Here is a 23,565-nt window from a genome sequence, read left to right on the forward strand (position 1 = left end):
TTTTCGCGTCATGCAAATTCAATATCTTCCTTTTAAACTTTGCTTCTCTTGAATGTTTTGGCCTTTATTGCAAGCATCGATTCGACTTGCTGAAACTTTTGCGCTTGTTGACGTCAAAATTTGCTTCGATGGTAAATCATATGCAAACAAATTAAGCAATATTATTTTTCGTGTATGAGTCATTTCAATATGATTCATTGGTACAACAGGTTACATGTGACATTTTATAATGCATGTTGTGGCTATTGTTTTCGAGCATTTCTTTATGTAACCGTTTTATTTACACAAACTTTATTTACAAAAATTTTTATTCTTTAATATTGTTTAATAAAATTCGTTATATTAAATATGAAAATATTTTATACGGGGAATTTTATTCGATTAAACTTGGATTAACAATAAGAGAAATTTCGCTCGTGTGTATTAAGTAGAAATTTGATTACAAATATCAACGAGTTAAAAAATATAATATAATTGTAAGATTGCATCAACTGTCTCTGCCACCGTTAGGTAATTCACGGGAGGAGAAATGATTTGCAATATAGAACGCGGTCCTTCCGGGGGCTTAGGCCGAGATTGAGAAGCGGCCGTGCGAAAGAATCAGGCAAATCACGGGGACCCTTCTCATCGAAGGGATGCTCGATCAAACAGAAATTCCCCTAAATAAAGGAGGTTATCGGACTATAAACTCACCGCCGTCGCTCGATAACTCGCGTAGCGCTTGTTCTCCAACTTTTATCCCGAAATTTTTATTGTTTAAATAAATCATCGTCCGGCACTGAACGTGGGATTACGCGGAGGTATTAATGGCAGCACGTATGCATTCATATTTATTTACGCAATTATCCGCCGCGTCCGACACGTAAAAAAAAAAAAATATAATTGGCCGTGCTTTATGGCTTAAAATACGGATTGCCCGACGTCAAAACATATTTGTATCACGAAGCGACTTTTCATCAACAATATTTGATAAATCGACGCGTGATTCCACGCGATTGTCTGAATCTGATTTTTGTCATTTTGTTGTCAGGCACGCAAAAAATATTCCAATATCCCAGTTTCGGGAATATCGGTATATTTTTTGCGTTCCTGACTACAGTTATTTTTTTTATTAGCTTTAGTCGCATTTCTTTGTAAATTCTGCATTTTTATAATTTATGATATCGTTATAATGAAATATAACTAAACAAATATTTTATGTGTCTTGAAAATTTTAATAGAATTGATACTCTTTTATTTTATTACGACGTTTTTAAATAAACATATATGTAAATTACGTGATAAAAAATTGAAAAAGTAGAAATTATATAAATATTAAAGAAGTAACGTGCAAGATCTTGTTAACATTACAACTTCTTGCTTTACGTTCGAAACATTTACCTTGCATCACGACGCTTCGATGAAAAGCAAAAATAAACCGTACGCGAAGAATCTCATTATGTATTCGAGAAGACGGCGTCGGGGTAAAATATATTTAATTTTTATTGCATCAGCTATATGCATTGCCCTTCGCGTCTCCGACAGCGGTTCGGCACCAAAGGGAGCGGTGGAGGTTACTATAGATATACAACGAGGACTGTAAACGCGGGGTGTATGTAAATATAGCGTGATACATTGGATACTCGCTTATAAACACCCCATTTTTATTCGGGTAGCGTTTCGCCACCCGGCACCCACCCTTTCCATCCACCGCCGCGCTCCTTAGCTGCTGGCCGACCAACGCGAAGAGGAGACAACGCCAACCTATTATTTTTGTGTTTTTATACACCACGCACTACACCGTCTCCAATATTGTAGCTAATATTTCACCAAGGCGAAAAGATAAGCTATTACCCGAGGAACGAAACATATCTCCGATTGTTTAATCTAAATTTTTTAAATATCAAGCTGTTTCAAGAAATATCTTTTAAATGCTGTTGTTTTATTACGTTATTGAAGTTGAATAAATATCACATGTAATAGAAGAATATCAACGAAAGGACATAACAGACACACACACATACATATAATAAATGATGAAGATACACATAATAACTGCATCGCTCGTATTATCCTATTGACTTTTTATTTATGATTCAGCTATATCGCGAGTTATTCTAAGAATCTTGTTCAATCAATTCAAGAATGCTGCGATAGCATTAATCGTGTTTTATCTATAAAGAACATGACGGAGGAAAAAATCCGAGAATATCCTAGTCTCGTGTGTGTGTGCAGAAGCAAGTAAAATTTTATTTATATTGATTTACAATTTCTCTTTATTCATTCCTAAACTTGTTACAGTAAAAATTTAATTTATGGAAAGAACTTCCTATATATAAAATATATATTGAAGAAGTTCTTTTATACATACGAGATATATGTATTTCTAGAATATTATAGGACGAGTAAACGCGTTCAACAACACACTTTATTGGCATTGTAAGACTGCCAATACGCTTAGAAGATTTGTTTTTCAACATAAATTAACGGAGGTAATCCGATTGCGCGGATCGAATCATTGGGATCCTTCAGTCGTTTATATCGCGAGTGGCCTTGAAAGAAGTTATTGCTCTCGCGAGTGTCCAGTTCGTCAGGTTTGCAGTTTCCGAGAATGTATGTCGGGAAGTCACGATGCATCTTTTTCGCACCGTCCACTTTTTTATCAAAGGTTTCGTATTATGCAGACCCGTAGATTCCACACGACAGTTTTTGTTACGTTCCCTTGTCATAGATTAATTTATAGTTTCTCTGAAAAAAAATCTTGTTATATTAATTAAAAGTCTAATAGACTCAGTCTGTAAATTAACTTTATTGCCTGCCTTGGAGTTATAAATTTCTGTAAATTCGTATAGATTCAACCTGTACGTTTATTTAAAAACGATGAATTAGGATGAATCAGAAATCTCGTAGGAATTTATAGGAAAGTCTATCAAACGTCCTAATTATAAAACCTCGAGTTCTATTATAGTAATCAGAAATTCTGCTTGGTTTCACCAAAACGCACTCGACCACATATATCTTGTTAATATAATAAAATCATTTTTCTCATAATCAGTGTTAATAATCAAGATTTAACTTAAGCTATACGTATGATTAATTCTTTAACAATTTTAATTTTTTTAAATGTGTGAGTTATATAATATTATGCATGATCATAAAGACCAGTTATGAAATAAAAGTTTCAATAACTTTTTACGAAGATGACTTAATCGAACAAAGTTCTCTAACAATTATATGTCTAAAAAAATAATAATTTTGCTTTCATATGTAGTTTGTAATTAAAACTTTACGAGCATCTTTTTGTAACAAATTTTTATGTACTTATCAAATTATTATTTGAACATAAAAAGAGCACGTTTTAAAAATATATTTATAATATAATAATAGAAAAAATTTAATTGCATAAAGAATTGGAAATCTAGTAGATAAAATTAATATGTTCTGTTGGAAATTGTTTAAATCAAAATTTTGATAAAAAAATAAGCATCATTTCTCTCCTATTAATTGTACTAGAATTTTTGATAATACTAAATTTATATTTAGGTCAGCATAACCTTTTAGTGAAACATTTTGTGAATGTAATTAAAATTTTATAGATCCAACCGGAAAATGCTAATCGAATTGTAGTTAAGTCTATAGTTAAATCAAACATTCTAGTTAGAAAATATCGAATCCATTCATGACGGTCAGAAACTCTTTGATTCTATCAAAATGCACTCTATCATATACATCCTGTTGACTTGAGCAAATCATTTTTCTCAGTAAATTATTAAAAGTTTTTATATTTATAGAATTCAGTTTTTTTCCATTTACTGGTAAATAGGTTAGCTTAATTCTTTCATTGCTTGAAACAAAAGGTACAGCGACGCGTAGCGATATCGCTCGGCTCGTGCGTATCGATTTGACTTCGGAAATTCGACACCCACGCATAGGGCGCACGTGTTAATGTTATTTACGCCGTGATGTTATTTATGCGCGCCAACTCGTGTTTGAACAAGTGTGCCACGATGACGACAACGCCCGTCGAAATTGGGAAAAAGTGTTTGTCAGCAAACGAACGCGCCAACGATCACAAATAATTTTAAGCCGGCTAATGGTAAGGACGCCAATCAGCAAATTGTACTGCTGCGAACATTCTCTCTTCTCTTTCTCTCTCGTTCTCTCTTTCTCTCTCTCTTGACAGAGATTCGCGACGGCAATCTAACGCGATTATTAATTCAACATTGCGTCTTAAGCCGTATGCTAACATCAATAAAAGAAGTACCGTATATATTTACACGCGCAAAATTGTTTTGCGTCACAGTGTTCATATGATTCATGTAGCGCAGCTGTTTCATCAAATTTTGGATTTTGACTAATTTTAGATTTCAGCAGGAAACAAAAACGCGAAAAATTATTATTAATCACATTATTAAATAGGTCCCATTAATTTAGCTGATTCAATAATACAACCGTATTAATTATCGGCCCGATAAATTCAGGAATTACACAGTTATCCAGATGGAGAACATAGATAAGAATCCAGTGCAAGAAACATACATCTATGTATGTTAATTTTATAATTTATGCTTGATTTAATATAGAACAATCCGCAACCTGTTTCGCAAGTTGGCATAAAACAAACTGGACGATTCTAGATTCGTTACCGTGCGGACTGGTTTATCGTATCTCAATTTAAATGTTGATTGCCACAAGTTAAATCATATGCAATGTTATTTAAATATGCTTGGTAGGTGAACTCGTCTCGTTTTTATATCGTATATAATCAAGTGACAATAACGCACAGTGGAGTAACAGTAATATTCTGATGTGCAAGTTTATTTATATTTTGCAAAAACATTCCTTTTAAACATGTGAGAAATGTATTGATTTGTCAATTTTTAACGAGATTTGCTGTGAAAGACAGTTTATATAACTGTATTTATATGTTGTTTTAAAAGGCTACATAACATCTAGAACAAAAAAGTTGGGTTTAAAGATGAGAATTTTTTTTTTAATTAATTTTAATTAGAATTAAATTATTATATATATCTAAAAATATATACTTTTATCTATAATTTCTGTAATTTTTATTATAAAATTCTTGGAATTAAAAACGTGGCACTGATGTTCGTGATGCAGTTTTTCTAAAATAGTTTTTATGATAATTAGTGTAATTTTGCGGTTTATTATCTGAAACAAAAAATTAAAATATTCTGAAAAAGATGAAGAATGAGAAAATAATTTTTGACGCACAAGCTAATTTTAGAAATATCGATTTTTCGTAAATTGGTAGCCGTCTGAATATAAAAATTCGTAAATGTTTAATAAATGTTATTTTTTGAATTTACAAAAATTATTGAAATAGAAATTAAACCATGACAGATTTACAGAAAAATATATGCATACAATTTTAAAAATTTTATATGAAGAATATCTGTGTAGTTGGCTATATTGAATATATTAATTAGCATTTTCTGAAATATTATTTTGAGGAAAAATAAACACTTTTAAAGATTTAAATAAAATTATCAATATTTTTTTCCATATTTTTACATGGAATCGTTGATTCTTGAATCATATAATTTTCGATTCTTTGACGCATCTAAGTGTACGTAGTCTCTTAAGAATCTAGAATGACGTCAATCATTATTGATTACAATATCAGAAATGACGAAATTTGTGCATGCGAGTTCGTCGCAGGATGTAATTAATGTAAATAAATGTTTGTCAATAAAATCAATTTATTTCACTAAAATAGCTTTATATTAAATGCACCAGTATAACTTCAGTTACCAATCCAACATGTCATGTATAGGAAAGAATTTCTATTATATTTGCTACATATTTTGAGTCGTGTTAACAGCTGTTTTGTTTTTTCACGTTTCTACATTACTTATATCTCTCGGATCAATAAAATAATTTTTAGTATAACTCGTAAACCAGATTTATCGTAATCCAAAACCGACGTGCATGATGAGTTTTTCCAGTTTGACATTTATCGATGGTGATGATTCTTTATATGTACAATCCTGGAATATAGAATTTTATGCAAATTTGGATCTGTTCGGATCTATACAAGCTGTGATAAGTAAATTGATGCAAAGCGCGATGAGTATTGCTCGGAGAGAGGGGGAGAGGGTACATTAAATCAACTCTTTCGCTTCTGACAAACTCGATATCATTGTGTAAAGCATATGCCAAGCTTATCTACTCTCGTTGGCCATGGCGTCGCTTGTATGTATCACCGCTCGTTTTATATGCAAAGGAGAAAACGTAATCCGCGTTAAATGCATTTACGTATCGTGAACCCGTCCAGGATGTAGCTGCTCGCGTTTCTCTCGAAAGACTTTTTGTTCCCGCTGCGAGGTAAACAAAAAGGAAAAACGGCGCGAACGGCCAAGCACAGAAGCGCTCGAGCGTCGTCGAGTCCAAAGGGCGCTGTTTATTAAAGAGCATTAATCTGCGAATCTGTACCGCGTGTCCGCTTTAGCTCTCGCTAAACAATATTACTTAGCGTGTTTCCGTGATGCTCGCTTAAATTGCGTTTTGTAATTAGCCAAGAGGCAGCGCACCCATGGTTTCCTCGGCGGTTTCTTTCCCTCTTCTTCCCTTCAATTCTCACGCGCCGGCCCGCGCTCGTCGTTCCTTTTCCTCTGTTCTCGTCCTTCCGCCGTTAACGCGGTTCCCACCCGCCCGCTCGAGTCCTGCTGCTCTAGAGTGTCCCGCAAGATTCATAATTGCATTTGTCAGATTTTACGCTGTGCACACTGAACACGTGTAGTTATCCGGGTTGACTTCGCGCGAAAGTCCGTGTAGGTCTTGTGATTACAGCGCAGAGTGTTAAATTTGTTCTGCATGTATGTGTTATTGAGATGCAGTGCTTGTATTTTATAAGGATTGCATATTTTATTATTTGTTATATTATTTATTATGACTTGCGAGATTTATGCTTTAATATGAACAACTACGATTTGTAACCCGGTATAAAAATTTGATAATGATAATAAGATGATAAGAAATTTTCATAATTTTTTATAGAGCAGTAATTTATTAGTCAAATTAGTTAGAGAGATAACTTAGTAATTTTAAATTTCCATGCACAAGTGTTATATTGTTTTAAATTATTACTGTTTTAGCACAGAATACAAAATACTAGATTATTGAAATCCTTCGTCGCATCGTGTTGTTTCCATATTAAATCTTATTTGATTGAAATAGGAAAAGATAGTGCTCCGTGTGAAAAAATAATGAAATTACTTATAAAATATTTGTTCACCAGATTCGTAAATTGACGCAGCCAGATCGCGAACCACAGTCGCTTGGTAATCCAAGTTAAGAAAATACAAATCTAAGGTGCGATGGAGCAATTCAACAACAGTTGCTGTTAAAATAATAGCTCGAATACGCGGCGAGAGCGGCGTTCTATCTTCGGTGCGGATATATTGTACGTTGTTTGCATTATGCACAGCGCCGCTCTAGAAAGTAAACGCGAATGTGGGGAATCCACGCATATCGCAATTTTATGCCTGCGAAGTGGATGCTAAGAATACCTTGCGTGTTGTAGCGCGCACGAATGGCCAAGAAGGCCGTGCAATGTTAACTTCGGTTCTTTGGCTGAAAACAGCACGACTCTAACGTATGCAGCTATCGATGGAAATCGCGTGGGAACTCGTTCCTGTCTTCGAATTTTTTTTTTGTATAATTTACAAGCTTATTTTTGCATTTATTTGAATGCCATACGGAAATTTACATTCGCCTTGCATACACAACAGTTCTCATTTATTTATAAATTCCATTGCAAAAAAAACACACTACTGTCGTAATTGCAACACAAAATATTTCATATTATCTTTCTGATGTATAAGTACGGTAACCGTATTTTCTTAGCTTGAAAATTTTAAAGCTCTGTTACTGCATGTTTTCAAATCAGTTTGTAACTGTCAGGAGTTTACTCATTACAAAATTTTCCTTAATACCAAAATGAGATAATATGTAGTTCTCTAATAGTTTGAAATTGTGCTCGAACACATCCTTGATTTCAATCTGAAATAGTTTCAAAATAATAAAAAATGAAAACCGATTTAATCTAAATAATTCTAATTTAAAAAAACATTAACAAAAGACATTGCATTTTGTCGATTGTTTCTGTAAAAATTTGCTTTATATCAATACGACATTATAGAAGAAATAGAAAATAATTTCCAGTAATATGTATGTTAAAATAAAGGATAAAATAGAGTTGAAAAAAAAGTAAGTAAATCTAAAAGATAGCTACCTGAAATAAAGAACTGTCTTTTATAATAAAGGAAACGTACGGTCACCGTGTGTATAAGGAAAAGGATCTGTGACAGGCAATCGGACAAGCCAGCTAATGCAATAAAATAATTGAATCATATCTATTATCGAGCTGCTCGGTTATTATTACCACAGCCATTAAATACAAAGTTGCAATCACGATGACACGCGTGAAGTGATATATTCTTACATCTCGGGATGACGATGTTAGCGTTAATCTTATTTTTGACTCGTGAGTCATCGCAATGCAAATTACGAATCTCCTGACGCAATCTGGCTATCACTACGAGAATCGCGATTACGGCGTCAGCTGTTCGTCGCGTCTTCCTGTGGCGTACGCGCCGTCAGTGTCAGCGTCGCCGCCGGTTATTAGTGTTAGAATACAGCTGGAGCCTTCTAGCACGCATCACACGAGAAGAGGCAAAACAGACCGGAAAAAGCACAGAGGGACCCGGGATGCTCGACTCCGTCGTGCCTCCTCCCTCGTCGTCCCTCGTCGTCCCGTCTTCGTATCGCGCGCGTTTCTGTCTTTCGCGTGGAGGCGGCCGTCCGCGGCCTCGTTCTCGCACGGCAAAACTTAACAAAACAATTTGCTCCAAAGCAAACAACGGCATCCGGTTTACTTGTGAATAAACAACATATTTATTTTTAGAGGCTCCGCGGTCGTAACTCGTTCGCTCGGACGGTCGCCGGTTCGAAAGAGCGAATGCGTCTATTTGTCGACATTACATGAGTTAACGGTTGGGTGAATAAAAAATTATTGATTACACAGACGCTGTTTCGCTGTATTCATCCGGGTTTTGTTCACTAGATTAGATTGACCGAAAGTCTGCGCATGGAAAGAAGTATTTTGCTCAAGTGTCTAAAAATTTAATTAGACACAGATCTGAAAATAATTTTATCGGACCATGAAAAGAATTATTACGCGTCCTAAGTAAATAAGTAATGCTGCAAAAAATTTTGATATTCAAGCACCCACCAATAATTATTTTGATGGTCAAAAAAAATTTTTATTTTTGTATTTAACTAAATTTTTAATTATTTTAACAAAACTAGTCTTTCCGTATACGTATAGTCGTTTTTGTAATATGTACTAAAAAATTTTTAATTTTACATTATTTTTTTATATTATTTTATTACTATTTTATTTTATGCAAAAAGCAATATCTTTATCTTAAAACCACATGAAAAAGACGATTTTGTTGAAATGCAGGTCTCAAGATAATTTTGTTGTATCATTAAGAAATTTCTATTGGACGTTTAAACTGGTTGCTAGAATGTCAAAACTGTTTGTAGCAGTATTATTATACTTAAACGTCTTACATAATTATTTTGGCACTCCAACATAAAATCATTTTCTGTATCTAGCTAAATTTTTTTTATATTATAATAAAATTGCTCTTTTCCTGCAAAAGTAATATTTTAATAACAAGAAATCAGATGAACTTATGCACAGGAAGAAAAACACAAAATAATAATGATAAAATATAGTGAAGATTAAATATCATTGTAGAATAATATGACAACGAAAGATACTCGAACTGATATCATTGGAATAAAACTAGCAATTTTAAGGACATATAATCTGCGCAGTTAAAAAAAGTCGATGTGCATTTAACGATAATGTTATATATATTGATGAATGCTGGTTAACATTCAGACGACGTGACAAACGGTTTTCATTGATGGCGTTGACTAAAGTGATAAATTAGTCCTATTACCTGGATTTGGCATAAATTTCCCGATATTGCCTTCGTTGTTGTATATTAATTATTAAATTACAGCTAAAATATCCCCGCGATCTTATTATTTATGCCAAATTAAAAGTGAATTGATGCACCGTCCGCGCCGTTTCGCGATAAAAATCCATTTACACTTATTAACCGACATTACCGCAAATCAGTAAATAATCAAATTGTAAATTTAAATAGTGTAATTACTCGAGATCGTGTCGATCTCGAGGGTACGGTCGAACGGATTGCATATTCATCATTCGCGAGCGTCATTTCAGACTGCGAGACACTTGGTCGTCGCGCGGCCAACGATCCTGGAGGCGCGCTATACGCGCGCAAAAATTAGCATGTAGAAGGCAGTAGTAAAAATAATAATTGACGAGAATTATTCGACCTCCTCGTGAGACACTCGGGACGAAATGAAACGTTTTATCGCCGTGCCGTGTTTGAAGGGAACGGCAGCGGGTTGTTCGTTCCTCTCTTTCCCGTATCGGGGAGAGTGATCGTAATCATATTTTCAGGGGGACGGATTTATGCAACGCACCGTGTCATCTCTCTCTCTCTCTCTTTCTCTTTCTCTCTTTTGGTACATAAAACGCATTTAAAATTCTCGAGGCGCGACCGGAAGGTGCCTGCTCTCGTCTCCGTCGATAGCGCGAATCGTGTCGTGTCGCGCCGCGCGCCGGTGGTAGCGCCGCGGGGGTTGTAATTGGCAATATCTATCGAATTTTACAATAAATCTCACCGTGCCCCGAAGGAGGGTGGCGGAGGTGGGCCGCCGTGGCAATAAAACATCGGAGTAGTATCGCGAGGGGCCGCCGCGCGCCGTGCACTTAACGACTTATCTTATCTGCGAATTAGGTCGCGGTTAGTGCTCCGCTTTAATGCGAAGCTACGGAATACCAGGAGGCACGCGGCTGCGATCGTAACCACGTGATTTATGGTTGGAAGTGTTATTAGATTGGTGTGAAGGTAGTCCCGTCTCATATAATTTTTGATAAAATCATTTATTAAAATCTAAACAGTTATCTCAAATAGGTAGTTTAGTTTTTTTTTTTGTGAGTCTTCATATCGTGTCACATTTTAAACGCCCTAGGTATTATTTAAGTGTTACAGTAAACACCGTAACGATACTATTGAATCTTTATTGTTACGATGGCGATTATTTGACATTATTTTCGAAACATTGAATCCGAGAATAATCAAAAGTACTGGAATAAACCTAACATTGGAAAAATTGAGTTCACATTACATCAAATTGTTTCACTAATTTAAAAATCGAAGATTCCTTATTTGTACAATAGAAACAAGAGAGTTATGATTTACATACTTATAGTATTGATCTGTTAAAATTAGCTGGGAGATAGAAAATACTGCAGGTAGTCGTTTGACGTTGTATAATCAATCAAGTGATAAGAGTTTACATTATAAGTTCGAAATAATAATATTAATGAGGTTTGAGTTTAAAAGTATTATGAGCTATTAATAACTCTATGTTTATACGATACAAAAAGTTTATATCGTATTTCTATAAATATTTATCTTTATTTTTATTGAAAAATGTTTCGTATAATTTTTATATTTATATAATATAACAAACAAATATAATAAAAATAAATTTTTAATAATTCTTCAAAAACAAACACGATATAAATGACTTTACACGACTTACCCTTATTTTAAATTACTATAAATTGAACATTATATAATATACTTTAAATAACTATTCCTTACAAATCTTTGAATACAATCCCAGCGAAAACTCGCAAAATAAAAGCGTTTTATTAACTGATTTCTTTAAATTTTTAGAAATACCGTTATAAGCTCAATGTGCTTCTTCCGTTTGTTTAAAATTTTTCCATGACTTCTAATTTTGTTCAGAAAATATCGATTAAAATCGCCTCACGCGATCGTGTTTACATAACAGAATGGAATGACTATTCCCGGATTAATATCGGTGTAATAAAGCACTTATACCAAGTAATGAACGCTATGCACGTTATCAGACTTGTTGACAAATTTCGAAAACGCGCGGCACACGTGCATATTTGAACCAGTCCTTGGGAGAACAGGCATTGATATTTAATTTACGCTTACAAATGATAAGATCAGTTGTTACGCTGAATTATATCATACCTGAATTTTATTGCTACGCGAGTTCGGAGAATCGCGAAATACAATATATTACAGTAATAATTAGTTCCTACCTTCTTTTGACATGTTTACGTGTACATCATCGACAGATGAGATTCATTTTCATTTTCATTTAGCTCTAGTTAAGAAATGCATTTTAGCGACGTGTGCAACAGCGCGTGTTGCACATACGTACGCGTGTGTGCGGGATGAATTGTTCCGCGAAGAAGACGCGTTTGTATTCTCCGCATTGGCATCATCCAATTTTACGGTAACGATTATATATATAAATATAAAAGGCATTAACTGCAACTGATCTCGCCTGGAGACGGTAACAGAGAAGTTAATTAAAATCGCCGTCAATTCTCTGCCTTGCCGCGCGCCCGTCGCTCGCGCACGTGACGCGATTTGACAATGAGCACGTCGGAGAGAGGGACGTCGGATCTTCGGGCAGCTCGTCGCGCGGCGCTGCGGTAAAAGATCCGTTTGTTTATTTCCACGTGTGGCACAATACTTAACATTACAACATTTCTATGATGCCGCGGCCGGCGCGGGACGATGACGAGAACGACGACAAGCGGGCGAGAGAGAGTGAGAGAGAGAGAGAGAGAGAGAGAGAGAGCCGGTGGTGTGCGTTGCGTGTTTTGTTTGCGCGTTTTCTTTTGTCGCGTGTATGTCCAGCTGCGCGCTGAGAACGCGGCCGGCTCATGCAAATGCACCGGCACACAATGTGCCTCAATAGCCTCCACGTATTTATGCTATATGCTATCCGGTTCAGTATTTTCCACCGCGACTGTTTATTTCTGCCACGTACACGGAGAATACGCGCGGCGAGGCACTCTTTTTAGAGAAAGGGTGGGAAAAAAGGAAGACCGGCGAAGGAAGAGGGAGAGAAAGAGAGGGAGACAGAGCCCCCCGCGCTGGCAAGCAAGTTCCATCGATCGCGCGCGACGATCGTTACGTATTACCTCACTACCACCCTGTGCGCGTCGCGCGTGGAAACAAACGGAGTTACATTTTGTAATTACACCCCTCGGGTCGATGCCGACTTCGCGTAGTAATCGATCACGCGTTCTTGCGGCTCGTTTCAAAATTTACGACTTCCAAGTCTTTCTAACGTTGCGCATTATTTAACGCGTTTGCTGATGACGCGTTGCTATTGTTCTTTGAGATTTAGAAACCACTGCCGCGCTTTTTACACGAGGATATCGTCGTAGATATCGCTTGAAATTTATTTACAAGCTTAAAGACGCTGAGAAATATTGTATACATGTATTGTCTTTCTTCTTTTTAATCGCGTGAATTCAGCAATAACATTAACCCGAGAATAGTTTTTTGTTCCGTTTTTTTTTTTCAGAAACGCGGTTGGCTCAGCGGGGATGTTTTTTACACCCCATTTAAAAGTCATTGTAACTCAATTGTATGTTATTAATGATTGTATCTCATAACAATCCTCTGTAATTTGTTAATATCTAAAGGCATTATGTATATAAAATTAATCAGTATTTCAAAAAAAATAAGGAGAAGCCAAGTAAATATTAAATAAACGGAAAAAGCACACACATTTAATTGTAATACAGTTTATTGTAATAATATTTTTTAAAAATAAAGAAAGTTAACGAAATACTTTTACATTGGCAGGTTTTCATTGTATATTTAAAATAAAGAATAATTATTTGAAAAAAACAAAATATCTTATACATCTGTTTTATAGCAATTTTTAAATAAGGCCATTATTATATGAAATCATTTATATTGTATTTACTCTCTCTCTCTCTCTCTCTTGCAAAATTAATAAAAAATGCACTAAACGCGCACACCAAAATCTTGTGTCATCAATTTTAGAGGTAATTTTCTATATTCATTTGTTTCAATTTAATTAAATTAATCAGAGCCTGTTGATTGATACTATTACTAAGTATTATTAAAAATGGTTTATTTTTGTTATATTTATTATATTATATAAAAATAAAAATTACATATGCAGTACTTTTCAATAAAAATAAATACTTATGGAAACTTTTCGCATTGTATAAACATAAAAATGTCAATAGCCTATAATATTTTTTAACTCAAACCTCATTTATATTATTATTTCGAATTTATAATGTAATTCCTTGCTATATTTGACTCTATAACGTACGCGGTCATCTGACGTGATTTCTACATTACAGCTAGTTTTAGCAAATCGATATACTATAAACATATAACTTATAACTTGTTTTGATTGTAAATTAAATCTCTGTTCTTCAAACGAAAGTTAGATATAAATATCGATTTTGAATCAGTGACAAATTTATTGCGACATGAGCTTTATTTTTCCGACATCGAAGTGTAAAAAAATAGATGACACCCTAGATTATTCTCGGATTAAACGTATTTTAACGTATAAGTGAATGGAAATTCGACTATGCGACTGTGCCAAAATTACTTCGGATTTCGGTCGTATTGCACGTTGACACATGTAAATCATCAAGCATTATATATGGACCCTAAATAATTCATTGGAACAACAGCGTTTGCAAGTAAAAGATAATCTTGCTTTAAGTAAGATATTATTAACATAATTTACAGTAAATACTATATTGTATAAGGAAAGCAATGTAGCCACGGTATTAAAAATCTGTTGACGCCATCGCTCAAAAAAAAAGAGTCGAAAACGACCAAAGCGCATGCCACATATATATTTTAATAAAGCCAGCAACACACGCGATGTCTCGTTTTTTACGGCGAAAAACGCGATTTAAAATAACGGCAATGTAAATAAAACTTTACATCATGAAATACGGAACATAAAATATCGCCAGTATCAATAGCACATAAAATACTCCATTGTGTGACGTTTAGTAAAATATCATATTTAAATTATACGCTCGGCGTTCGTGTGTCCTTGCGTCGCGGATCTTTGAGGTTGGTTTTTTTTTTTTTTTTTTTATTATTATTATAAATCGACGAGCGCTCTTTATTCCCGGGACAACGGGCGAAATGCCAGTGTCATCTCATGAGGAAAATGAATATTAATATAAGCGCGTCGCGGCCGGTCGCGTGATTTCCTCAGCGAAGCAACGAATAATGTAATAGCCGGTCCGCGGGAGATGCGTCTGCGACCGAGAGGGCGAAGCACCCGAAGACGAAGTGTTCTCATTATACCCGGTGATTTATGTGCGTGCCACCTTGCCGTCGGAAGAGATTCTAGGTTAGAAATAAAGTTAAAAGAAAAATAAGGCTTACGGGGTGCAAAGTCGAGAAAGTGTGGGAGGAGGACGCCGCGGCTCGCGGAATATATTACAAAAATAAGCTCGCCGGGCGCGCGCGCGCGCGGCGGGTGGAAAAGCGCCGAAAAAACTTTGAAACTCGGAGGAGAGCCTCGAAAGATCGATGCCCCTCGACCTCTACCCTGCCGTGTAACTTTTCTTGTTTATCGAGGCGCGGGAATAAAAATCCGGCGGTCACGATTCGCGCAACCATGCAAATAATTTCGCATATTTCGTGAACAGTTTTTTTTTTGTACGGCTCATTGCTGGCGGAATCTCTTAAAGAAACAGCGGAGGGAGAAGCAACTTTGAATTGAATTGTATCTCTAAGACAGATCGAACGTAGTTAATTAGTTTTCTTGCGGTCAGTTATTTTTTTGTTATGCTTATCTGCGATTCTTTTAAAATTAATATAATGGTATTAGACTCTTATATGAAAGAAGAGAGAGAGAGAGAGAGAGAGAGAGAGAGAGAGAGAGAGAGAGAGGGGCAGGCAGTTTAACTATGTTAATTTTGTTCATTTAAATTTTCACATTTATTTACTCCCCATGATTTTTCATATTTCTGCCTCACAATATTTTATATAAAAAATGTACTGAATACAATATGATCATTTTCCATACGAAGTATATTTGGATGCGAATATTTATTTGAATTTTTATATCATAATTTTATATTACATTTTTATATTATATTACATTTTTATTTTATGTAATTGTAAATAGGAATATTTTGTTCAGTGTTCTTTAGCGTTTAGTGTTTCATGCAGGGTTTGTTATTACAATTGCATAATTACGTCTTCATAATTGTGATGTTGATTTGTTTTAGGGACACATTGGTGAAAATCCGTTCGACAACGGTTCGTGGGGAAAGGAGCACTTTCAGCCATCGACAGTTCCCTGGCAGCTGAATCCGCGCAGCCACGGTCGTCCTAGTGTGAGTACCTTTATACTTTTATATCTCATCTAACTTATTGCGTAAACTGTATCGATTACAGACAATCGTTAAGTAGTACAAATAAATTCATCCTACAAATCCACTATTCACAGCTGACAAAATGCGCGCGCGAATTTTCTTTCTTTTTATATGAAACGGAAACTTATCCTAGATTTATTCTTTCTACGTCAATCGGTTACATATTTCGCGTAATACGATTTAGAGATTATCGGCCATAATTCTCAGCTCGCGAGGGTAGATGCGTCAAATTTATAATTCCGGCGGGTAAGAGTGCTCGCGCCGAGGATGTGGAAGGAAGGGTGGAAAAGAAATCCGGCGGCTCATTGTGTCGGCAGGTAGCAAAAATGCTGGCAGGGTCGCCGCTTTCTCGAGCGTTTTCTCTCAGGAGTCGTCGGCTACTATATCGTCATACCTCTCCTCGGGTACGCCCTCCACCCTTCGGTCCGACCGTAGCCGACCACCCTCTTACGCTCGCGCTCACTCTCCCGCACCACTCGTCCTGTCACCCGGTATTTATAATACGCTTTGTTTTCCCTCAGCTATTTGTCTTGGGTTCTCGGCTCCTTCGCTAACATTATTATCCTGCGTTTTATTTTTATTTAATTCCGCCGTGTCGAGTCCACCCTACCCTCCGCGTCCCCGTTATTTATCCTTCGAGGAACTTAACGAGCGAACGTGTCATCGAGAGAGAAAGAGACAATCTGCACAATTCTTTGCGTTTAAATGTCACCCGATATTCTAAGACTCTTGCGTACAATAGAGGGACATTAGGTATTAGAAATAGAAATTGAAATCAGTTTCCTCAATGAACGTCAACTGTCCTCTTTGTTTTTAGACATCTTCTCTGCGCATGACTGGGTCATTCACGCTTGAGTTAATTTTACTATCGTATATATAAATTTAAAAAAATTGCGTATAAATGTTATAACTAATTATAATGACAAAATCAGAGAAATACATATTTTTATATAAAAATTCATAACTTGAAAATGACTTAAGGAAAAATACTTTTATGCCTTAAAGTTTTCATTTCAAACAACTACTCTACAAAAGAAGAAATAGTTTAAGTGTCGGCTTTTCAAAAAATTGAGTTATTCAAAATAATCGGAAAATGTGGATATATTTTATTCACATTTTAAATAATGCATTTTTTATTAATACAGCATTACAAAAACTTGAAACAATAATAACAATAAATAATAACAAGAAACATTTTTTGATTATTATTTGTTTATTTGTAACATTTAACAAGCAAATCTGATAGCGATGTTGCTCGCTGATTTCAGCTGAAAATTATTGCTTAAATTTTAATTATTTTTAATATAAATGTAAAATCTCTTCAAACGAGAATCAATTTCAAATAAAGAAAGAAATAAAAATTTACAGATATAGAACAAGCAATCATTTTAAGCTGGGTATATTCTTAGCGAACAAACACCGAACGAATAGTTGCGAACGCACTTATAAACGTTTATATCGCGCAAGAATTCTTTTTGATGTACCGTCTCATGAGCGAATCGAGCCGAATGCGAATCGAACGTTCTATTCGCATTTACTTTAGCTTATCTACTAAATAATAATAACGAACATTCGAATTCGGTGTTCGTTCGCTAAGTGTATACTCAGCTTTATACACGATAGAGTCATTTATGACAATCTGATGCCCAAGGCAATTTTTCAAAACGTTTTAAAAGAACACACACACAGAGTCCGATAACACGTACTAAATCTGTTTCCTGTTAGATGCCAAACTTCGTTTTTTAAGGACAGAATAGAAATCGCTAATTAGCCAGGTGTTCGTAGTATTTCAAAGAAAAGAAATGCGCTGAACAATTTTGTCCAATCGTGTACACAGCGTGTGTACACAATTACACACAATGTGTGCAGAGAGAGTGTGTACAGCATGAAACATCACAATGGATATGAATAAGACGTATATATGTCATACAAGACACACAACATATTATTTATCTAATTATTGAGGAAACTGATTCTAACTCTTAAGATACTTGAGATGTGAAAAAGGTACCTCTTTCATGCGATCATCGCATCCTTCTTCATCTATGTAAAGTGATTTAAAAAAATCTTTAGAAATGGATGACATCATACTTTCAAGTTTCTAAAATAAATGTCTATACTTTATTTTGAAAAAAAACAAGATACAATATAATTTAATTACCTTTGAAATTTCAAAGAAACTTCCTTGAATAGAAATCGGCTGAACACGAGTTACACATAATCGTAGCTTGAGGGTTAAAATTCTACAAATTCTTTCTTATTCATAATATCTAATGTTCCTCCATTGTTCGCAGGGTCTAATTCTTTTTGTGCGAGATACACTTTCGCGCTGTGTAAAAATCTAGAATCGCGTTTAAGATCAGATTGTCATTAGAGATTACAGGTTTCACAAGAGTACGTGACACATATGACGAATATTTCTTGTATACACAAAGTTTCACGTGTCATTGTGCATGACTCACATGCCGCTCAAGTCGCGGTAATCTCCGTTCGAAATCTAAACTGTTTGACGATGTGCCAATATTCACGTCATAATACTTGCAGTAATAATTTTGATGTCAGCTAATTTGCTTTTCCTACAATCCATCGATTACGTGTGAATCTTTTAATCTTTACAAAATAAACTGTACAACACGTCTTCATCAGGTCTTTTATATTATCTTCATGTGCGCTATTATTAGATAAGGATTCAGATATTTTTATATGCACTGAATGAAAAACATTAATACGCATACGTATGCATTAAATTTGCATATTAAGCTCAAGTTAGAAACAATACACAATATCTGTAGAGTCATTGCATTAGTCACTGAACAATCATACTAGTAAATAACTACTTAAGAAAAATATTAATATAATAAGGATTCAAAATAATAAATTGCAAATTAATTGATATATTTTTAGATGTAATTTTCAAATTTGACAGATTTGATTAAAATATCATTTTTTGCTTGAAAATGTCATTATAGTAAGTTGTTTTTATTTGTTCATTGAATGGTGCAGTGATTTTTTGTTATTTTTTTCAATTGTACATTTTTTTCGAATAATATGTCTACTGGATATACTAATCTTCCCAATTTATCGTAACATAATATTTTAAACGCGAAAATGTTTAGCGCAATAAAAATCCCTGCAAAATGCGAAGCAACATTTTTAGAAATGACCAGAAAATATATTAATCCGAGATAAATAACGTACGTGGAAATATCCGTAAAGCCACAAATAAACTGTGATTCGCAATAATACAATAGTTGCATTGCAACGGATGACACGTCTTATTCAAGTATCACGTTAATTTAAGATACTGCAGATAATGTACGTGGAAAAATCCTACGAGCCACGAATAATCTGTGATTCGCAGTAATAGTTGTAACTTCAACGAATGACACGCTTTGTTTACCTAAGGAGAATTAAACGCGCGCGTACTGTCACGCGCACGTGTGCAATCGACGCTAGTCTTCCCGATACCATCGTATCGGGCGCGATCGTTTGCAAAGTAACAAAAGCAACCGAAACCACTGACGTCAGCGTTTCCGCGAGCATATATACGCGACCGATGATCTCATGCGTGCATATACATGTGTGCTTACCTAACCGCGGCGCAGCTCCTTTTACGCCGGTCGTATGCGTGCGGTCGTGTACATACGCACGAATTGCGCTATCGCGTGTATATCCATACGTGACAACGCTACAGTGCGGTACGCTCGCTTGCTGCAACCACGTGCGCATTTGTCAGCATCTCGAGAAGTAACGTGCAGCGGTATATGTATCACTTCTACCGGTTCTCTCTACCGGTTCTCTCTCTTTCTCTTTCTTGCGCGTGCGCCAATCTTATCTGCTTAAAATCAAATTCTTGCATGAGACTTTCGCGCTGCGAGGCATGAAATACTCTCGCTTTGGACCAGACTGCACCGAGGTTTGCAGAACCTAAAATAACGGCAAAACAATTTCAAAAGCTTACTGCGAAAAGAGGTGAAATAGAAGTTACAATAAAAAACAGATGAGGGAGAGAGAGAGAGAGGGGGCTTGATTTGTCGCAAGCAAGATTTCAGTTAAACTAGAGCTACGATGAATTTTCTTAATAGTAATAATTTCTTGATAATAATCAAAGTTCAGTAATTTCGCGTTGTGATATTTTGCCCTTCGCGAGTTTGCATAATCGGGCCCGCGAAATTTCGAGCTTACCGTACCGCCGAGTTGAGTGTATTCCGCGCGTCTCAATATAGCCGAAATTTCCGGCGGAAGAACGTTGATTCTCTCATACCGCCTCTCATAATCTCAGCCACGCCTGTAGTAATATGAATCGCGGCAAAAATCAGAACGGGGGTGGCTCTTAGAGCGTCCCCGCGGCAGCCCCTGGGTTTTAAGATATGCAGAGCACAACGCACGCTTTCCTAGCGAGACTATTTTAATACGAATGAGGGTGGGAGGATCAGACGAGAGCGCGATGGTATGGCGGCCGGCTCGGAAGATCTACTTCTTGATTACAGAACTTTTTACCTAATTACATAACATTGTTACCATTTACAAAGTCGCGTCGAGTCTGTGCGGGCTGACTACTAATTAGAATCCTCGATTAGCACCCGCGGCGACATCGTATTCCATTTCGATAAGTCTCGCGACATTTTGCTGGTTCTCATAATAAAAGGGTTGCGAGAGACCGCGTGGTAGGGTGATTTTTCATGTTACCGCGCAAATGCTAATAATACATAATTGAATGCGTCATGTTTGGAATATATTAGGTATTTGCCCTCCGGGCAAATGAAAAAGTACAGAATAGTAAATACTGACTCGAATGATTTCTGAAAGTTTAACAAAAGAATTGCAAAAATTACATCGATGCTTATTTGAAATTTATATTGCAATTATTTAGCTTACGAACTTTTGCATAATGTTCAACCAGATGTCGCGAGATATTTCTGTAGCAAATCTTTTTATTTGTATCCTATTTTCGAGACGTTTATTCTTACAAGAAAGTCGCAAACTATGTATATGTGACACGTGACTGACGAACTACTATCGGGCGATAAAAATTTGAGTCCCATTTTTTCAGACGTTCGTGAATAATTAGATATACCGAATCACGCGAAAATAGCATGTCGGAATTCGGAGGTACCAAAGGTTCAAAAAGAGTCGAATTTATCCCCGAGACTTAAGGTTCTTATCGGAAAGATGTAGGGGTCGTAGAGATAGTCATGCGCGAGGGACGAGCTCCCGACGATGCAGACATTAAGACGTCTGGTCCTCGACCTCCGGCTTTCCGCTCCGCGCCAACCCCTTGGCGAGCGCGCGGCCCCCTTTAGACGACGGGAGGTTTACCCCGTCTTCATTGTCCTCTAATTCTCATCTGATCCTCACATTACGTAATTTTCTCTTTATTATTTTATAATTCCCGGGTCTCGAGCCCCGGGCCCGCGCGCTCATCCGACTTCAGGTCCGCACGAACTCATCCCTCGCAACGCATACTAATGCACCCTGCATTTATTAATTATTCCGTGCTAGTTACCCCGACTTCTCGTCTCGCCTCCGGTCGCAATGATAGATTAAACCACCTAGATTCGGAAGCTCGCGATGCGAATCCCGCTCGTCACCGTGATGATACGTGCTTGGAAATTTTTTCCTTCCGCGAATCGATAGAGGCTGGTGTATCCGCTTTTCAGACCTGCGCAACAACGTTCGTTACAGATTACGAACGATAACAGCGCAGATTATGTTTAGTATTATTAATTGCCTTTGATAAAATCATAAACATATTATTTACAATTTCGCTGTTACATTTTGACATTTTCATTTTCATACAAGTAAGACTAATGTAAGACTATGAAGGATATATTTTCTGAATCGAACTGCACTTTTAAATTACGGAAATTTATTTTTCTGCTGTCTGAGACACGTTGCTTACAATCCGCATATCTTAAGTCTCCTAGAAATTATCTTTTAGAATTCACTTTGAAAGAGAACGTGTACAAAGACGCTCGTTGATCGCTAGATGCTGCAGAGTGAAAATCATTCGTCGCGTCCGAATTCAGAGTAAAGCGTGCCGTCTGAATAGAAATCAAGCGACGATCGAGCGACTTTCGACGGGCTTCTAAAACCCAGTTCGCCGTCTCGCCGTACGTGATATTTGAAGATACAAGTGACTACCCTACGGGGAACATCCCCCAAGATCTTTAACTCCGCGGTCCTGAAGGGCCCGGCGTGCCACTTGGTATGCACGGAGAACAGCCATTCATCTCCCGATCTCCAGCATAGTCTCGACCTCCGGATATAAATTAGCTTTTGTTTAGCATTCAATGCGAGGCGTCTTTTCCGACGCGTCGGACCGATCTACCGCCACACAGCCCCCATGATTAGGCATCCACCTGACCAGCAATCCGCTGCAATTAATGTAGCTAGCCTGTCTCTCGGTTGAGCCAATTAAACGCTCGCGAATGCCCGTGAAAAGAAATTGCTCGGATGTTAAAAGGGAATTTAATTCTCGAGGGTGCGATCGGGATCGACGCGAAAAATTCGCTCCAATGTGTTTCGGCAGGATAGATAGTAGGATTAGAGAAACGACCGCGACGCTAAACTAGATTAAATGAGTTTCTATATTTCTGGTTGGGGTAACGCAAACGTATAGCATTATATGAGACTTTACGGAAGACAAACGAATGAGTTTGGGAACTTTAAAAAATAAAATGAATGACAGATAATTATGTAGTATTGAAAGAAATAAATATTGATTACAAATAAAATTGAATTTATTAGATGAATACATTTTTCCGTTGATAAAAGTTTGTCATAAAATCTCAGGACATTTTATTTCGAAACTGGGAAATTGTATTAATGTATTGTATAATTATATTTGTTAAACTATTGATAAATTTTTCATAAAACAAAGGGATATGATAGTTTAACTATAATTTAACTTATATATCCAAATCGCGCACATAACAAAATTAGAATTTTTCAAACGATACTCTCTGAAAACGGCACTCAGAACATTCCCTTTAGGGCTGCTATCCTTAATATTCCATAGTACACCCCAGCAAAGAAGGGCGTTCAATAATCATACATCCCCTTCAAGACTCCAGTACCTTGCCATCTTTTCAACAGACATAATTATTAAAATATCAAGTTAATCATCTTGTAAAAACTTTGATGTAATTAAAAACTATTATCGGCTTTTGTATTAATATATTCTGCTCTCGGCCGACTCACTATCGCGCTAA

At 36.2% G+C, this 23,565-nt stretch overlaps 1 protein-coding gene across 16 annotated transcripts in view; it reads left to right on the top strand.

The window, feature by feature from the left end:
* The window catches only part of LOC105194631 (forkhead box protein P1), a 322,192-nt gene that overhangs the window by 150,298 nt on the left and 148,329 nt on the right, over positions 1-23,565 (top strand). For all 16 annotated transcript variants that reach the window (XM_039454863.1, XM_039454857.1, XM_026130825.2 and 13 more), the window contains one exon: positions 16,205-16,312. In XM_039454863.1, the coding sequence (XP_039310797.1) occupies positions 16,205-16,312 (108 nt within the window). The remainder of the gene's footprint in view (positions 1-16,204; positions 16,313-23,565) is intronic.

The sequence above is a fragment of the Solenopsis invicta genome, chromosome 11 (genome assembly GCF_016802725.1).
Source record: "Solenopsis invicta isolate M01_SB chromosome 11, UNIL_Sinv_3.0, whole genome shotgun sequence".
Lineage (NCBI taxonomy): Eukaryota > Metazoa > Arthropoda > Insecta > Hymenoptera > Formicidae > Solenopsis > Solenopsis invicta.